This window comes from Marmota marmota, unplaced genomic scaffold, assembly GCF_001458135.2.
Source record: "Marmota marmota marmota unplaced genomic scaffold, marMar, whole genome shotgun sequence".
In the NCBI taxonomy this organism is placed as follows: domain Eukaryota; kingdom Metazoa; phylum Chordata; class Mammalia; order Rodentia; family Sciuridae; genus Marmota; species Marmota marmota.
In genome coordinates this window covers 2079623-2099286 of record NW_025999929.1, presented here as the reverse complement: position 1 = coordinate 2099286, position 19664 = coordinate 2079623, and the positions used below count along the sequence as shown (strand labels likewise).

Here is a 19664-nt window from a genome sequence, read left to right as displayed (position 1 = left end):
TAGGCAAGTACTCCACCACTGAACTACCTATCCTAAGCCTTATAAAGCACAGTTTTTAACTTGCATTTTTCTTTAGTGGGATGCAGTGTTTTCCGCATGGCAGGGACTCCATAGTTGCAGAGCAGATCAGAAATAGATCAGGGATCCAATAAAAGACATTTCTGTCATGACATGTACATATTTTAAGATCAAACTTAACTGAATTATGTTAATTAATTGTATCCCTGAAAGAAATTGGTTTAAATGAGAAAGAATATTTGTAAATAAAAATCATATAATCAACAGCAATATTTTAGCAGCAACCTGTTGAATGTGCAGTGACAGAAGAAAGGTATTGTCATCAATATTTGTTTATTTGTATATGATCTTTTTAAAATCATAAACAGCATTTACTTTGTTCTTTCTGCCTTAGCCAGGACACAAATAATAAAAAGAAATATATAAGGAAACATCAATAAATCAGGTAACTATAAAAATTTTATAAGTCTTTTCTTTTCAGTACAAAGTTTTTTTTCTTCCAAATTCACTGGACAAAGTGCAGCACTGTTTTAGTTAGCGTACCTTCAAAAAATAATTTCTTCTATAAATCACTTAAATGATTAGAACTACATAATAATGCACTTTGCAAAGAACAGCCTTTAATTGTATAGAATGTCACTGTGAAAGATAGGAAGGGGAGAATAAGGGGAAAAGAAACTTGGTTTTCAAAATAAGTACAATTTAAATTTTTATATAGTTAATAATTATTTACTTTAAAGAGATTATTATGTAAGTATGAAGTTGTTGATTAATTTATTATTAACTTCCCTGCAAATTTATAAAATCCTTATTAATGTATTTGGATCCATGATTTATAAAAACTTTGAGCTAGTATATTGTTCTAAACTTGAAAGGACTTATTCACACCAGCACAGAATTGGCTAGTTAGTCAGATCTTTGAAAGGATTTTGATAGGATATGCTTCTTGTATTTCCTCTGTTTTTTCCCATCGTTGATTTCATGCTCAAGTGTGGTGATTTATTTATCCAGGGCACTGTGCCATTCAGTATAGAAGAGGTCAGTGTGGTAGTATTTCATAGCTTTTCTTTCATCCACAAAGCCTTGCCACCTTCTGTTTATGACTCATGCATCTAATGGCATTCTCTGATAGCAGAATGTTTGATTAGCAGTTACCTGCTTATTATTCTCATCCTGTCCACGTGTGGGTGTGCTGATGCATGTGAAATCTAGAGATCCTGGCCAGTGTTGAAGCATAATCCTATCTAGGCCAGGAAATGCCTGGCTGCCCAGATACTTCTCAGAGCAATAGGGCAGGGACTGAATCTCTTATTTCCTTCCTGTTATCCATTCCATAACACCTATGGCCTAAGTGAGTGTTTGATATTCACCAGTCCAGCTTGCTTTCTATTGTTAATAGAATCTGTAGAAACCAAATTTTATGTTAAAATATCTGCAGACCCATCAGTATAGAGTGCTTGAGTCTATTAATGAAGTAAATTACCATATAAATAATTAGAAATATACCTAGATTAATTCTTGCTCTAGGTCTGTTAGACTTTGGGTAGGTTACTTTAGTTTCAATTTGCCTCCATTTCCTCCTCTATAAAATGGAGGTAATAGTAGTACAACTCCATAGGGTTCTCATGAGGATGGATGAATGTTGACCTTTAGGGCATATGTGGCATCTATGTAAAGAACTGTGCAAGTGCTCGCTATTTGGAGCAATAGTAGGTCACAGGATGTTTTTTTTTTTTTTTTTTCTTTGTAGAGATTCAAAACTCAACATGAATGTCAAGAATGTGGGAGGGAGAGAAAAACAAAAGGGTTCCAACTATAGGAGCTTACATTAAAGAAAACCAGTGGGTACTGTATTTCTTGGGCATACCTTTTTATTCCTATGGAGATGAGCTTGTGGGCTTGCCCTTTGTGTTTCTTAAGGTCTTGTACCACCCTGCATGCATGCGGGCTGTTAACAAGTGCCTTTGGATTTACCTTTGAGATTTTTCAGCCATTTTTGGTACTGTGTGTATTGGGGTTTCTCTTTGTTGCCTTTCTCCTAAGCATTTAAAGTTATCTTTCTATACCTCATCAATAACAGCTTGCCCTCTATCTGCTTGTTTTAAAAACTTTAACTCCATTTTCCTTATAGCATTTGCCCAAAATAAATAGTTATTTTAGTTTGTTTACACTAATATTATTACAAATGCTGGGTTGTGCAAGTATACCTGGAGTTCAATTGGTATTTGTTTTCTTCCCACTTCATTAAATTAAGGGTTTACAATAAACATTTGCAATTTGCAAGGAATGTGTATTTCAAACTATGTTGTTATGGAAATTCTACTACTGAAAATCTAGTAATCCATTTCAAGTATCAGTTTTTGAGAAGCTTTTTTTTGGAAATGAAATGAGGTAATTTTATACGTTTTCTAGATATTTAGAAACAAATAAACCAATTGGCAAAATATAGCCTATTAGAAAATGGGTGGGGATATAAAATGGGTAGAGGATCTAAACATGAACAATTCCCAGAAGGACTAATCTATAAGATCACAAACAAAAAACTTCAGTCTTCATACTGGATGAAACATGAAGCGGAAAACCCCATTATGTAATTTTTAAAATAAATTAAATTGGGAAAATCAAATTGGAAAATTTTTTTATAGCATATCTTTTTTTCTTTCATATTTTTGATAACTAAAAATGTATCGTAACTGACAATGGACACAAAAGCTAACATCTATAACCTTTTGAAACAGAATGTTTTGAGGGAGAGAACTCTGGTAGGCCAATGTGCAGGATGACTGGAGGTCTGGCCTCTCATTCACTGCTCACTTGGAGGTGTGGTGTTTGGCCATAGAGCTACTCTCTTTTCCAAGTGGTGCATGTGTAGCCACTGAGCATCTGCTCAGATGGCTTTTTCCCTGGCAATGAGGGAAGAGGCAGTCACAGGTAAAGAATGTCCTAACTGTTGGGCATAGTCAGTTCTTCATTATTCAGAGGTATGCCCATCATATCAAGAGGCAAATCAAAGGGAGGAAAGGTTGGTTCTTTGGTGACAGTGGTTTTATGAGGGAAATAATTTTTATCTTTGAAGACAATAGGGAATGGGGGTCTTTAAATATTGATGGTGCCCTCATTTTCTTTCTATCAGTCAAATCGGTTAAATCACTATTGATTGTTATTGACTTCATTCTTGTTCTTCATTCTGGTAATGTCATAGAGTATTTTACTATATAGTTTTTTACTATATTTTACTATATAGTAAAATATTCTGGTAATGTCATAGAGTATTTTACAGGTATAGTAACCTGTCCACACTCATTGTAGGTGTTAAGCATTTTTGGTACACAATTCTGAGGTCTGGGATCCAGAGCCATTTTTTGTGTGTATGCATTCCTCAGTGTATGACTATACACTAAACATTTAACTGTTTTGAGTCTCAATTTCCTGATCTGTAAAATGAAAGGGTTGGATTAATTAATCCCCATGGTCTTTTGAATTCAGTGAGTTTGACAGAGATTTTATCCAGTGATTTGACAAACATGAACCAGGTGTAAATACTTTTCCAATATATTCTGCCCCTAGATGCTTCACACTCTAGTGGTTAAATCACTGGAAGTTTTTGTTCTGATTCAAAACAGCATCCTCTGTTAATTATGGAGGTGTTTGTAGTTCTTTTAGTAGAGGGATGATTTTCTTGATTCTTGGTGATTTGCTGTGAAGTTGGTCTTTTTAGAATAACTAGAATACCCAGAGTAAAAGCATGAAAGGCTGAGTAAATGAGTGCGTTCTCGTGATGCAGACAGGGTGTTCTGTTTCCTGACGCTTGATGACCTAAACAAAGAGATTCATTTTATTACTGGTGCAATTTCTCCAGCTTAGTACTACTTATCTTATCCTGTTCAAAAAAGCTGCTAAATGGTGCATAAACAGAAACATACAATGTGATTTAGCCTGCAGTTCAGAGGGGCCTTGCTCTCAGGTTGCACATGAGAACATTCTTTTTCATTTGTCCACCTGGGCTATAGGTTCATTCACTTTGGAAGAGAGAAAAGAAACATTTATGGGTGGGTGTGAAGATCAGTTGAGTGCTTTTTCTAGCCATCTCTGACCACTAGGAGAAGGGGGAAACTTTCTCTGTTTCCTTTATTTTTTTAAAATAGATGTGGAGTTTTAAGTCATTTTTTATATAATAGTCAAAATATGACTATTAATTTTTAGGATTATGCTTAATTTTTATGTGACTCCTATTGGACATTTCTGAGTACTCCATGGAAGTGAGGGTTCACCCTTCAAAGAAATATGGTAGGTGTCAAGCACACTGAAATCTGATCCTTTGGCTCTTGGCAGGGGCCCCATCCCTCCCTCTGACATATGTCCACCACCAAGTCAGTTCTACCCCCACATGATACTGCACTGCCCCACAGGCGCATACATGCCCATAACTGAGACCTGGGAAATCTCAGGCACTGTATCCTTTCTCTCTCTTCTGAGCTCTGAGTGTTCTAAAATTACATGACTTTTCTGGGTTTGGGTCACTTGATTAAAACTGGAAGCCTTGTTTAATTCATAAAACACCCTGTAATGGAAAATGACTAAATCAAGCTGGTTTGAAAAACGATTCCTTTATGGTCTCTTATTATTTTGTTGGGTCTTGACATTGTTTTGGTAGTTTCCAGGTGGAGCAGAATAAGTAAGGAGATTATTTTCCAGTTTAAAATAATGAAGGACTTGGATTCTAGTTCTGGTTTTGTCTGTAACTAGTGGTATACTGTTAGGTAAGTTTACTAACCTCCTTCGCCTCAGTTGCCTGTTTCCAAATGGCTGCTTACCTTCCTAGCCGAGTTCTTCTGAGAATAAGACCAGAAAAATTCTGTGTCTTGAAAACATTAAAGCAATGGTGATTGCCTAAAATAGTATAGCATTTTATATGAAATAGATGCCCTTAATAACCATATGCAAAATTAAATTTGAAAGGGTCACAGGGTTGCAACAGGATTTGAAGCCAATTTGGGATTTATACCAGAGTAATTGTGTTTATAATGAACAAGTTAGAGATTTAGCTGGCTCGTGCCTTTGTCTCAGAGGAGTCAAGTGTCAGAACTTAATGTGAGTTGCAGGTTCTCCATTGGTATGACATTTCAGCCATTAGACTGATTGGAGCATTCTCTATCAGCCTGTGCTTCAAGAGAAGGTAGAAACAACCATCCTGATAGCTCAGAGGACGTCTGCCTGCTCAGATACCCTGTCTCCCTTGGAGGCCCCCAGGGGAGGCCAGCTGGGCTCCCTGGGCAGGAGACCAGGAGCCCACGCTCGGCTTGTTTCCCACTCATTGTGTAGCCTGGGTCCTATCACTGGAAAGGCCTGGCAAGGAAATGAGGAGGAAGCTAGTGCCACTGCTGGTTCAGAATGTTCCAGTGTGGTTGGAAAGTTTGAGAAGCGGCCTGGGTGAGAAGAACAAGACCTTATTGACAGGGTTCAGTGCTGGTCAGGTCTGTTTCACATCAGCTTTCTAAATAATCACAGCTTCCCCCTACCCCTATCCCCTATACCTCTGCCTTTTTTTTTTTTTTTTAAAAACATCCTATGCAACTATGGTAGGACACATAGCATTTTCACTTGTTATTTCAAGAGAATTTTGATACATGGAAAGTGTTGTCTTCAAAACAACACAACAACAACAAAGCTTTATACTCCTAGGCCTTTTTATCCTATTGCCATATTGTTAATTCTTCTTGCAAATATTTTTCTACTACTGTATTTTGTCATTGATTGATTTAACATTTGTGATGGTAGTGTAGGCCAACCTGGCTTGTCCTGGCCTGAATTGGTCAGGTTATGGACTGATTTAGTTAACGTATTGAGCATGTAAAAACCATGCACATGGTAATATTGGGATGAAAAGCACAAACCCTTTCTTTTCTTCTCCATGTGAGTCCGTAAACCAGAATATTTATGTCAAGAAGTCTGAAAAATATCTGCTGGAGGTTTTAGTGAACCACAAAATGTGTCCCTTGTATGCCTTGCCTTGTCATTCTGCCTGAATTTATGTAGGACTTCTACATTAATGTTGTATACACTTCCTTGGCAGCCCTGTCATTTCCAGGATCCATAGGGTAGCTCCAGTTCCAGCTTTAGGTCAAGTCATGATAATCATAAGGTTTGCTTTATTTTTATTTTTCCTGGATATCTGGTAGGAACTTTTGAAGCTGAAAGGGATATTTTAAGCTTTTTAAAACTGAAGATACCCAAGAAACTTCAAACATCCCCAACCACTTTAGAGGTCACAAATTCCCAGTAGTTATGGTGTCCCATTTTTGTTAAATCTGGGTGGGAAGATGGGACTCCATCCTGGGACTAAAGAAAGAAGAGCAATTACAGGATTGATTACAAAACGTGACTTTTTAAAATTGATTTTACTTTTTAAATACATGGCAGCAGAATGCATTACAATTCTTATTACACATATAGAGCACAATTTTTCATATCTCTGTGTATAAAGTATGTTTATACCAATTCATGTCTTCATACATGTACTTTGGATAATGATGTCCATCACATTCCACCATCATTGCTAACCCCCTGCCCCCTGCCTTCCTCTCCCACCTCTCTGACATATCTAGAGTTCGTCTATTTCTCCCATGCTCTCCCTCCCTACCCCACTATAAGTCAGACTCCTTATATCAGAGAAAACATTCGGCATTTGTTTTTTTGGGGATTGGCTATCTTTACTTAGCATTATCTTCTCCAGCTCCATCCATTTATCTGCAAATGTAATGATTGTATTCTCTTTTATTGCTGAGTAATATTCCATTGTGTATATATGCCACATTTTTTAATCCATTCAGCTACTGAAGGGCATCTAGGTTGGCTTCACAGTTTAGCTATTGTGAATTGTGCTGCTATAAACATTGATGTGGCTGTGTCCCTATAGTATGTTGTTTTTAAGTCCTTTGGGTATAGACCAAGGAGAGGGATGGCTGGGTCAAATGGTGGTTCCATTCCCAGTTTTCCAAGGAATCTCCATACTGCTTCCCATATTGGCTGCACCAATTTGCAGTCCCACCAGAAATGGTGGGTACCTTTTTCCCCACATCCCCGCCAACAATTATTGTTGTTTGTCTTCATAATAGCTGCCATTCTGACTGGAGTGTTAGAAGATCCCTATTCAAAATGTGACTTTTAAAGTGTCTCTTGAATGATGATTTCCCAGCTTTTGACCTCTTATTAGTTTAATTAGTTATCTTTTATACTTTCTTTCCCTGAAAGCGGTACACGAAATATTTTAAACAGAGACCCTGCTTAGAAATTTTTGAAAGAATTATTAGAATCCAATTGAGAATCTCAGTATTTAGTCAAACACTTTCATGAGATAGGGATTGAGGTAGGGATTAACTACATGACTGAAAATTAATACAAATGAAGCACTTATTTGTGAAAAGCTAATATCCTCCCCTTTTTGAAAGTTCATATGTGTGTGGGAGCGTACATGTGCTGTGGTAATACAGATCTGGTCACATCTACACCCCCCCACAACACACACACACACACACACACACCCCTAAAATCCCTTAAACTCCTCAATGACTTCCCAGAGCCAACTTCCCTCCAGGGCCTGGAAGGCTTCCCTAAAGGTGCTAACTTCCCTCCACTGCCCTGCTGGCTTTTCCACTCTACTGAGTAGTCTCTTTTTCAGTAATGCCTGTACTGCATGTTCTCTGCCTCCTCTTCCCTGCCCTTTCCTCTTCAAGCCTCCTTTGTCTCCATCTGATCCCTTCTCCAGTGATTCCTTTTTGGTACCTCCCTTCGATTTGTCATATGCCTGCTTTATGTTCCCATAGCACCAAGGCAAATCACAGTTATCTGGAAGGAGTTTATCACAAGGCATTTTACATTGCACACATTTGCATATTTCATATGGCTTGTGAGTAGCAAAATGTAAACCCAAATCCATGTGATTCTAAAGGTCTGCATTTTCTCTCTTCATGTTAACTACTTCTCTGGGTTTCAGTTTCTTCCTTTGTCTTTTATGGAGTGCAAATCGATTACTGTCTGGGAAAATTCCCTAGGAATAGTGGAATGCTGTGTGGTGTTTATTGTCTTTATTGGTATTGTTTTATTTTGGTTGCCATGATCCTCTATTTTAGTTCAAGAAGCCTCTTAAATGCTTTTCTCAAAATTCTTAGTGTAGGCCATTTTTATTTTTTAATTTTAGTGTAGGCCATTTTTTTTTTTAATTCCAGCTACCATAGGCCTGACATTTCTCATTTTTTCTTCTCTTTCCAGGATGGTTCATATTTGGCTGAGTTCTTGCTGGAGAAAGGCTATGAGGTGAGTGACTCAGTGGGCTAGCGGATGGTGGGTTTGCTCAGACACAGGGGCCTCACGTTTCCTCTGCTGCATCCTCCTGATTTTCCACGGAAACTGATAACAAATCAGAATCTGGGGAAGACTGTGCTGCTGGCCTGTGATCTTGCCAGCTCATTGTGCTCTTTATCTGCTGGTGAGCACTGGTGGCTCAGCCGCTCCACACATCTCTGATAAAGCTTCAGCCTTCTTAAGCCCAAGCTGTAACATTATGAGCACTAATTTATGATGTAATGTGTTGTATAAAAAGTCCCACTCACAGTAAAATCACCTAAATCGGAAATTACACGGAGCAATAAAAGCCAAGCTGATCTTTAGCAAGCTTGAATGAGAAATTTACACCTGAAGGTTTTTGCTTTCTTAGTAGGCAGCCATATATTTTATGGAAGCTGAAACTTTCAGGTTTGCTGCTGCCATTGCTGCTTCATCATTGTTTTTTTCTTCTTTGCCTTCAACATTTTATTCTTTCCTTAAAAGAAACCTAGGTTTTTGTATGAAATTTGATGTGATTCAGTGTGTATATCTTACTTTTCAAATACTTTTTTTCAGATATATATGTATGTGTAAGTTCATGCTATGCAGAGAATAAACACCCACACTATTGCCCATATGCTCTAACCTGCTTTGGGAGCGTTTGTATTGATGGCTTTGTATTGTATTTTTATTCCAGTTGTAAGGACATTGTATAAAAATGTGTAGTTGGAGACAATGGAAAAAAACAACAGCATGGAATCGAGCATCTAAATGCCAATAGGGTTTAAAGAAAAGAAAATTAATTTTCTTACTATATAACTCAGAAACTTTTTTGAGAGCCGTGACTTCTAGACCTTAAGAATTCATAGCAGGTGTGTTGACTACCTTCTGTATTCTTGCCTTATAGTTCTACATCTTGCAACATCAAAATAAGGCAAGTGTAATTATGAAAATACATGTGTATGTATATACCCATATGAATAGATTGCTATAATAATCGAGAGTATAAATATATGTTCTACTGAGCAGAGTTTTAGAATAGATCATTCATAGTTCAAAAGAGTTGTTTCTAGGAAAGGGTTATATTATCTATTCAGATTAATCTATGCTTTAATAAACATTAAAAGGAGAGATAGCCATAGTACTGTGTTTCAGATATGGAAGACCTACTGGGAGGTGTTTGATGGCCAGTATTGTGGTTGAGGCACAAGTGAAATAGGGGAAGGAGCTAGCAGAGAAGTAGTTATTGCATTATTGCAGAAGGAGGTGGTATGCCAGGAGAGATTCTGTAGCTTCATGGGTATTAAGGTCTTTGTTAAAGTTGTGGTGAGGACTGGGACTAGAAATGAAGTAGTTGGCTATAGGCAGTGTCCATATCCAGTCCTGAGGACAAGGGAGTATGGCTGTGTGCTGTGATAATTGTTGATTAGTGGCAGGGCCCATTCTCAGGCTGAAGGACCGGTGCATGGTGGTGCAGTTAGTGCTACTGCAGAAGACTATGAAGGAGAGTGGTATGCAGAGGCAAAGCTCCATTCAGGTGACTTGTTAAGGAACCAGCCGATTTCAGAAGTTAACTAGGATGAGAGGTTTGGAAACACTCAGAGAACCTGGGGCTGCCTGGTGAGTGCAAATATATTTTTTTTCATTGGCAATGAAATTATAAGTGCAGATTAGATTCTTTTTTTTTTTTTTTTAAAAGAAAGAGTGAGAGAGAGTGAGAAAGAGGGAGAGAGAGAGAATTTTTTTAATATTTATTTTTTAGTATTTGGCGGACACAACATCTTTGTCTGTATGTGGTGCTGAGGATCGAACCCAGGCCGCATGCACGCCAGGCGAGCGCGCTACCACTTGAGCCACATCCCCATTTGGCAATTCATGGTTACCTGGGAGGAATTTATCACAGAAATAATAATTGACCAGAAAGGAGACACTTAGGAGTGAGATCCATAATTGATAGAAGAAAACATGATTGACAATATAGGGGGAAGGTATTGAGCCACAAAGTAGAAACAAGTTCTCCACATAGTATAGGGGGTATGTGAACTCTGTAAGGATGGTTGGAGTAAAGGGTGTTTATCTGCATTGTATTCTGTTTCAATAGGCTGCTGTTGAGAACTTTCAGAGATTGATATACTTGGAGAATAAGCTATTGAGAAGAATCAGATGGTGTCGTAGGCTTTATCTTTTTGTGTGTAGATCAAAGTGAATGTTAGAGTGATTTTTCACATTGGCTACATTGGAAAATTTTGAGAATTATCAGCTGTAGTTCTTGACCACGAGCAGAAATAGAATTAGTAGATTGTGTGCAGTATGATGAGAGGGGGACACATTTGTTCACATCTGAACCCTTGAGAGTCAACTCTGGCAATTTTAGATGAGTACAGACTTTTAACTCCATGGGTTCCCAAACTTTCTCAGTGGGTTCTCAGCCAGAGGTCCCATTAAGATACCAAAGCCTGGTTCAAAAGTTTGGAAATTGTCCTTTCTATCTTGTCCCCAGTTGTGGCAACCGTGAACTACACGTGGAGGACCTACTGTGAGTAAAGGTTCAAATGAGATATGGTGACTGTTTAATCATAGGTGCCTTAACATATTCCAGATTTGTGGGGATTTTCTTCTCTGAGCTATTTCAAATCTGTTCTTTGTATCAGGAATATCACTAAACTTAGAAATAACTGGAAACAGCCTAGTTTGGGGTAGCAAAGTACAAGCCAGAAACAAATAAACAGTGTGAAGAGGCTTGATGCTGAGATTGAGTTGTTCTTAGAAAACACGAGGCATACTGACTGGCTAGCAGTAGAAGGTCAACATGGTATTATGAAGGTGGTTGGTAGAGGAGCAATCAGGTCTGTGGGGTAGTAATGATGGGGTGGCATAGACAGGGTATGCAGAACTAGCACAGCACAGTTAACTATGCTCCTTTACTTTTTCCCTATTTTCTTTCATTCATTCTTTCCTTTATTTTTTTTAAGTACAAAAAGCTTAGCTAATCTTAAAGTAAAACCAGACATCTGTGGATGACTTGAAAAGGAATGGATTAGATTAACATATTGATTAGTAGTGGTTAATTCCTTGTACGATCATACAAGCTTAATGTGGTCACTGAAATCTATAAATCTGATCATGTTCTGAGAGAACTGTTAAAAGTGAAAAAGTAAAGTATAGTTATCCCTTGGTATCTATAGGAGATTTGTTCCAGACACCCTCCCCATACCAAAATCTGAAGATGCTCAAGTTCCTTCTAGAAAATGGCATAGATATGCAGAGAACCTGTATATCTCCTCTCTAATATTTTAAATATTAGTATTTTAAAATATTAATATTTTTAAATATTAATATTTTAAATCATCTGGAGATTACCTAACACAATATAAATGCTGTGTAAAAAATTGTTATATACTGTATTGTTTAGGGAATACTGATAAGGAAAGATGTCTGGACATGTTCAATATAGACACAATTAAAAAAATAATTTTCTGTCTGTAATTGATTGAATTCATGAATGCAGAGCCTATGGATATGGAAGGCTGGGTGTACTGCTTTAATTACAGTCATTTCTCACTGAGAAAAGACAGTGAGAATTACACTTTTTATTGCTGTTTGTTTCTTGAATTTTACTAAGAATTAAACAGTAAGGAGACTTAAAGAGAATGATCTAACACTTGTTAATTCTTTGCTAATATGTGGAGATGTTCTCCCATGATGAGAAAAATAAAGAATTGTCAAGATTTTGTGGAAAATTGTCCTGTGAATTCATTATGGACTTTATTCTGTGCCTTGCTGAAGTTCAGGTGGTCATTCTTCTTTTACCCTGTGGACCAGCATAGAGCAAGGAAGCTGAACAAGCAGCCCAGCCCACCATGGCTTGGAACTGTATGTCTTGTGTCTTAATCCCTCTTCTGCCACTTGTTGGCTCTGTTGCCTTGAGCAAGTCAAACAGCCCCTCTAAGACTTTGTTTCCTTGTCTGTAAATGGGAATGATGAGTATACCTATCTCCTGACATGGTTGTGAAGATTAGGTATAAGAGCATTTGAACAACACTTAGCCCTTGGAACTCTGTGAGATGCAAGGGGCTCATTGTGACAGGAATGAAAGATAGTGTCTGATGCTGACAAGCCAGTGGACACAGATGGTATAGTGGGCTCCTTTAGTCTACTTCACAAATTAGCATTAATGAAAGGCAGGCATGTTCTCTTGCCTTGGATGCCAGAGTTGTATGCATTCCTCTCCATCATCAGTGAGGGGCGGGGGGAAATTGACAGAAGTGAAATGTTTTATGGAAGTACATTCTAGTTTCAAATACCTTCTCAGCACTATTGTTAGCAGATAAGCTGACAACAAACTGCCAACAACATATGCTTTTGCCTGGTTTGCACAGAGAAGAATCAGAGAAATAAAAGACTAAGTTGAACTTTATAAAAGCTAACATTTACCCAGGAATATAAGAAAAATCTATATTAAATAACTTGGCAACAACAACAACAATAACAACACAGCACCTCAGAATTTAAAATAAAAAAATAGGTACATTATGGGTTTCATTCCCAGGAAAGTAACTATAACCACCACCTCTGAGGTAGAGTATAAAAATAGAAAAGACATGGGATACAAGAATTATCCAATTGTTTTCTTTGGGGAGATTATATGTTCGAGTGTGGATCTCCTATACTTCCTTTCTTGATCAGTGAGAATTCTTGAAATATTTTTTCCCCTGGCTTATTGTTTATCCCAGAAGCCTTTATACATTATTTGAAAGAAGTCAAGCTTTTTATGGACTTTATTTAAAACTACCTTGGGCATCTTCAAGATTGGCCCAGTTAACCCTTTAACTGTCACTATTTACTAGCAGTGTGATCTCAGGCAGTGTCCTCATCTGAGAAATGGAAATAATATTAGCTTGGTTATTTCAGTATTGAGTGATTGTTTTTTTCCATCTATAAAAGACAGTGTCTGACCCATGGTCACTGTCATGTAAATGTTAACTGTTTATATTACCTAAGAAATACATACTTTTCAAAGGCTGAGTGACATTAATCATCCCTGCAAGGTATTCCATGCCTCCAAGAGAAATATAGACAATAAAGAATTGGCATTTAGTGATAATTATTTCTCACGTTCCTGATCATAATGAATAAATAATGACACATTTCTCTGTCATAGTGCCTAATCTGACTCTAGATTTTGAAGTCAAAATAACTTTGTTCTGATATGAAGAAAACTTAAAATTTCCCCTTTCATCACCTAGTTAACTATGACATATTTGTTTGCCACAATACCTAAATCCATTTATTTTAAGACTTTAGTTTTTCAGAATTTAGTTTTGAACTACTATAATTTAATAATAATTCTGGTTAAGTTCATATAAAGTCACTTAATTCATTTATCTTTTCAGTTTGATTTCATAACCCTCATCTCTTTCCAAACCCTTACAAAAACAAACAAAAAGCCCTACATCCTTTCTATAAAGAGAAGCCGTTAATCTCAAATTCTTAACTAGATTACGCAGTTTGCACACATTTTGGCTTGTCTTAGTGTTTGTATTTCACCTGTCTTAGAAGCAGACAGACTCAGCTTTCATTAGTTCTTAGAATAATACCTGCTGTCATGGATTAAGCATTTGGCAAGTCTTTTTCTCTGTATATACATACCGACAGTTGGGAGTGAGGGGAAATTAAAACACTTTTTTTTTTTTCCATTGGAGGAAAAAAAAGAAATAGTGCTTAATGCTTTTCATTGTAAGTGTGACATTAAGGTCCTGTGTTACTGATTTGCTATGACTTTGTATAGTTGTTTGCTTTTCACATTGAATCCGTAAATATTGTTTAATATTTTTTCAAAGTCTTTTATGCTTACACATGATAAATATGTGACTTCCTCAGAATTCATCAATCAAGATACCCTATATTATTATTATCATTATTATAAAAGTTAAATTATGTATTTTTAGAATGTATACATTCCTCTCCATCAAATAAAACAAAGCACTGACATCTGTATTGGTATATTTCAGAAATAACTTTGGTGTTAAACATCAGATTTCTTATGTATAAGTATGTGAAATTGCTTTTTGTTAAACAAATTTATTAATTTTGTAGAGAAGCTCAATTTAACAATTAAGTAACATTTTTTTTATCCATTCATCTATTGAAGGGCATCTGGGTTGGTTCCACAGTCTAGCAATTGTGCATTGTGCTGCTATGAACATCGATGTAGCAGTATCCCTGTAGTACGCTCTTTTAAGGTCTTCAGGGAAAAGTCCAAGAAGGGCAATAGCTGGGTCAAATGGTGGTTCCATTCCCAGCTTTCCCAGGAATCTCCATACTGCTTTCCAGATTGGCCGCACCAGTTTGCAGTCCCACCAGCAATGTACAAGAGTACCCTTTTCCCCACATCCTCTCCAGCACTTGTTGTTGTTTGACTTCATAATGGCTGCCAATCTTACTGGAGTGAGATGGTATCTTAGGGTGGTTTTGATTTGCATTTCTCTGACTGCTAGAGATGGTGAGCATTTTTTCATGTACTTGTTGATTGATTGTATGTCCTCCTCTGAGAAGTGTCTGTTCAGGTCTTTGGCCCATTTGTTGATTGGGTTATTTGTTTTCTTATTGTTTAATTTTTTGAGTTCTTTGTATACTCTGGATATTAGGGCTCTATCTGAAGTGTGAGGAGTAAATATTTGTTCCCATGATGTAGGCTCCCTATTTACCTCTTTTATTGTTTCTCTTGCTGAGAGAAAACTTTTCAGTTTAAGTAAGTCCCATTTGTTGATTCTTGTTATCAACTTTTGTGCTATGGGTGTCCTATATACACCATGGAGTATTACGCAGCACTAAAAAATGACAAAATCATAGAATTTGCAGGGAAATGGATGGCACTAGAGCAGATTATACTTAGTGAAGCTAGCCAATCCCTAAAAAACAAATACTAAATGTCTTCTTTGATATAATGAGAGCAACTAAGAACAGAGCAGGGAGGAAGAGCAGGAAGAAAAGATTAACATTAAACAGATACATGAGGTGGGAGGGAAAGGGAGAGAAAACGGAAATTGCATGGTAATGGAGGGAGACCCTCATTGTTATACAAAATTACATATAAGAGGTTGTGAGGGGAATGGGAAAATAAACAAGGAGAGAAATGAATTACAGTGGATGGGGTAGAGAGAGAAGATGGGAAGGGAGGGAGGGGGGATAGTAGAGGATAGGAAAGGTAGCAGAATACAACAGTTACTAATAGGGCATTATGTAAAAATGTGGATGTGTAACCGATGTGATTCTGCAATCTGTATTTGGGGTAAAACTGGGAGTTCATAACCAACTTGAATCTAATGTATGAAATATGATATGTCAAGAGCTTTATATTGTTTTGAACAACCAATAAAAAATAAATTAAAAAAATAAATTAAAAAAAAACAATTAAGTAACAACCTGAACAATTGGAGCTCATGAAAGTAGAATAAATTCTAAACTTAATATTTATATATTCTTATACTTCTAAATTAAGACATGGCTATGCATAACCAAATCTCACCATTTCTAAGATTTTAATGTTTGTCTCCTAAAAAGTCAACCAAGAATGCAGTATACCCCTACTAAAATATTTACATATTTACCAACTTTTCTTGGGTTTTATTCTTTTGAAAAATAGTGTTGATGAGTGCTTTCCTCTTGGGTAATACAGCTAACTAACATAATTATTAATTGTGGGTGTGTTGCATCCTTTGCAGAAGTCATTTCTCATGTATGCCATGTAAAATGACGATGACATTTCTTTCTATTTGAAAGAAAGTCTTATGTGCTTATAATTTCCTCCTTGCATTTGGAATACTTGAGTCATGCCAAGGATTAATTTTGGTTTGAAATAGACAGAAAACGATTGAGTTAAAAATATAGAAGTGTATTCAGGTGCAATGAACCTACCCAACCTTAGAAGGAACACTTCTAAAATAAGTCAAGGATTAAAACTGCCACCAGTGGAACTGGAACTTGGGCAGCTGGTGACATAAACTAGTGTTAGCATTGGCAGCACAAAGGGAGCAGTCCTGACACAAGAAGGAAGTGGGACCAGGTCTGGAACAATTTCTGTTATGTATTAGACACAAATAGTCTTTTCTTCAGTATCAGACAGGTATGCATTCCTATTCCAGCAACTTTATCCCCTCATGCTGATCATGGATAAATCAAGATAATTTTTTAAAATTCCTTGCTTCATTTGGGTTTTCTTCATATCTTATTTAAATCCTGTAGTGTGTGAATCTTATTTGTAACCTGTCCAATTTAGCTTTCTGACTTTTCCACAGAAAAAAACTTTATTTATATACACACATGTTTGCGCACACACACTCAAAATAGATGCAGCATGCAATAGCTCTGAGGACATTGGAAAGATGTGAAGTCCCCATGCCCTGTTAAATAGGCCACAAAGCTGTTTTACAGATGTAGCCTCATGTGGTCTGTCTTCAGTTTCAAATCGAAGAGATATTTTTTTTTTTCAGCAGTAGGGCAGCAAATGTATGTGTTTAGAAAAGGAGAAATTTGAGTATCTATAACTAAGCATGAAGTCACATAATTATCTAATTACTTTTGTTGAGATTGGCAGTAAAAACACTGGAGAAAGGTGGAGGTAGGGTGCTAGTAGCTGTTGGGCAGCAGTTGGAGAGAAAATAAGCACCATAACTGTTTTTAATAGTTTAAAAATAATGTTTATAAGAAATACTTATCTTTTTCATAAAGCCAAATATTAGCAAAAGAACTTCTGAGTTGTTTATTAATTCTCATTACACACTTGTAATTTACTTTTTTTTTTTTTAATACTTAAAAATTCAGGTCCATGGAATTGTACGGCGATCCAGTTCATTTAATACAGGTAGAATTGAACATCTATATAAGAACCCCCAGGCTCATATTGAAGGAAGTAAGTCATTTTCTTTTCTAAAACCTTTGTCTATAAACTTCCTATCTTCAGAGAAGATGTTGTCAAATGTCATTTTTCTCAGAGTGCATCTAGTCATAATTATTTGCCCATGTATTACTGTATTGAATATGACCAGCATGTGCTGAAAACCTTCCTGGTTGCTTACTTAGGCCATTGTATCATCTGGGTTTGACTGTTAGAGGGAAATTGGATAGGTGGCTCAGAGAGACCTATCCAGTTGATCACCCCTCTCCAGGTGTCCCTGTCCCCGCAAATAAAGAGTAGTTCTACATAGAAAGAACACTCTTTTGCTTTTTATATGTGATCAGTTTACTCAAGTTAAACAATGTGTAGACATTTTAATTAATTTTTAAAATAATTTGTGAAGATAGATTCAAAACCTTGTGGCAATTAAAACTATATTTAAATTGCTTTACTGATTATTGTTAAGATTTATAGCTTTTTTTGTTGTCATTGTTAGTAAATTCGCCTGTGTTGTAGCTGCATGGTTTACACAGTACAATTACAGTGTTTTCTTACTTGTTCTTTATAGCAACTCCACAAGTTGTTAGAGAGACTATTTTGTACATGAGGAAATGGAGACAGAGGTGATTTTATCAACGTCAAACACCACCAAGAAGGCAGAGTGGGACTAGAACACAGAGCTCTAACTCCAAATTCAGCCTACAGTATTCAGCCAGTTTTTATAGCTAGCAAGGGTGATACAGTCAATTTATAAATGATCAATGATTTTGTATTCACCTTCAAGTCCTGAATATTTGGAAGATTGGGTTATTTTTTCAGGTAGTAATCATCAAGAAGGTGATCCAGTTTGTCCACAGAAAAGACTTTTCACCTTATTGCAGAGTACGTTCTTCTTGAAAATTATTACAGTTATATTGAATATCCCTTTTCCCAAATGCTTGGGACCAGAAGATTTGGGTTTTGAATTTTTTCAGTTTTTGGAATACTTGCATATACATAATGATATAGCTTGAGGATAAGACCCAAGTCTTAAAACAGAATTTATTTGTTTCACATATTTCTTCTAAACACAGACCAAAGGTAATTTTATACAATATTTTAAATAATTTTGTGTATTAAACCAAGTTTCATGATGTGGAATTTTATACTTGTGGCATCCTGTCAGCACTTAAAATCATTTCAGATTTGGAGCATTTCAAATTTTGAGTTTTCTGATTAGGAATGCAGTAGGTTTGATCCTCAGCACCAAAATTAACAAACAAACAAACAAACAAACAAACAAATAAAGGTATTACAGGGGGTGGGGAAAGAAGCAGCAATAGACAAATGTTAAACATGGACCACCACAGGAACACAGGTAGAGAGATAATGATAAGATCAATATTTTTAAAAAATAATGAAATGATCAAATTACCCATCTATACATTTTAAATTCTTACACTAATGAAGTCAGTATAAGGATCAACTTAGATGTAGGAATTGGAATAGGCTAGTTGTCCTAATCACAGTTATGTTACAGTGTCAGACTTTTCATAGATAGCCTAAGGTCTGATGTTTATAATGTATTTATAAATCAGTAGATGAAAGTATATGAATAAATGTAACAAATATGAGCTATTGTTACTATCATCAGTATGTTATAGATGTGCTTAGAATGTATATGCATTCTTACAAAATTTTATTTGCCTGAAAAATCACTCTTACATAACACATCTTCCAACTGCTTGGAGTTCTAAAATGTATTAATTGTTTAACATCTGTTATTGTATGGTAATGTTTTAAAAAGTTCATCTGATTTTATCCCTATAAATCCTTCATAGATATAGGAAATACATGTAAATATCTTTCTACTGTGTAGGTTCATCCTTTGTTTATTTTTATGATGCTGGGGACAAAACCCAGTACTGTGAATGCTAGGCAAGTACTCTATCACTGAGCTACATTCTTACCCCATAAGTTCTTTAAAGATGATAGCTATATTCTGCTGCTCCAGGACAACATTTCCATTCTTACCCTGGTTTACAGACATTGTAAGTGTATGCATTTCAAGTCTGATATTTTCAAAAGTTGAGCTTTTATTGTTTTCTTTTATCTAATGGTCGGTTTTTGAATTCTAAAGACATGAAGTTGCACTATGGAGATCTTACTGATAGTACCTGCCTCGTGAAGATTATCAATGAAGTAAAGCCTACAGAGATTTACAACCTGGGAGCCCAGAGCCATGTCAAAGTAAGCCATTTTCATTATCATTTTCTCTTTAGCTGTGTTCCTGTGGTGGTCTATGTTTTACATTTGTCTGTTGCTTCTACTTTATTTTTCTTTTTCCCTAATTCATTCATCTATCCCTCCCTCCTTCCCTCCCTCCCTCCCTCCCTTCCTTCCTTCCTTCCTTCCTTCCTTCCTCCCTCCCTCCCTTCCTTCCTCCCTC

The 19664-nt window shown here is 36.4% G+C and overlaps 1 protein-coding gene across 1 annotated transcript in view; it reads left to right on the top strand.

Annotated features, from left to right (window-relative positions):
* The window catches only part of Gmds (GDP-mannose 4,6-dehydratase), a 624102-nt gene that overhangs the window by 106180 nt on the left and 498258 nt on the right, over positions 1 to 19664 (top strand). The window contains exons 2-5 of the mRNA XM_048800496.1: positions 8287 to 8331; positions 17164 to 17251; positions 18056 to 18145; positions 19356 to 19465. Coding sequence (XP_048656453.1) covers positions 8287 to 8331; positions 17164 to 17251; positions 18056 to 18145; positions 19356 to 19465 — 333 coding nt within the window. The remainder of the gene's footprint in view (positions 1 to 8286; positions 8332 to 17163; positions 17252 to 18055; positions 18146 to 19355; positions 19466 to 19664) is intronic.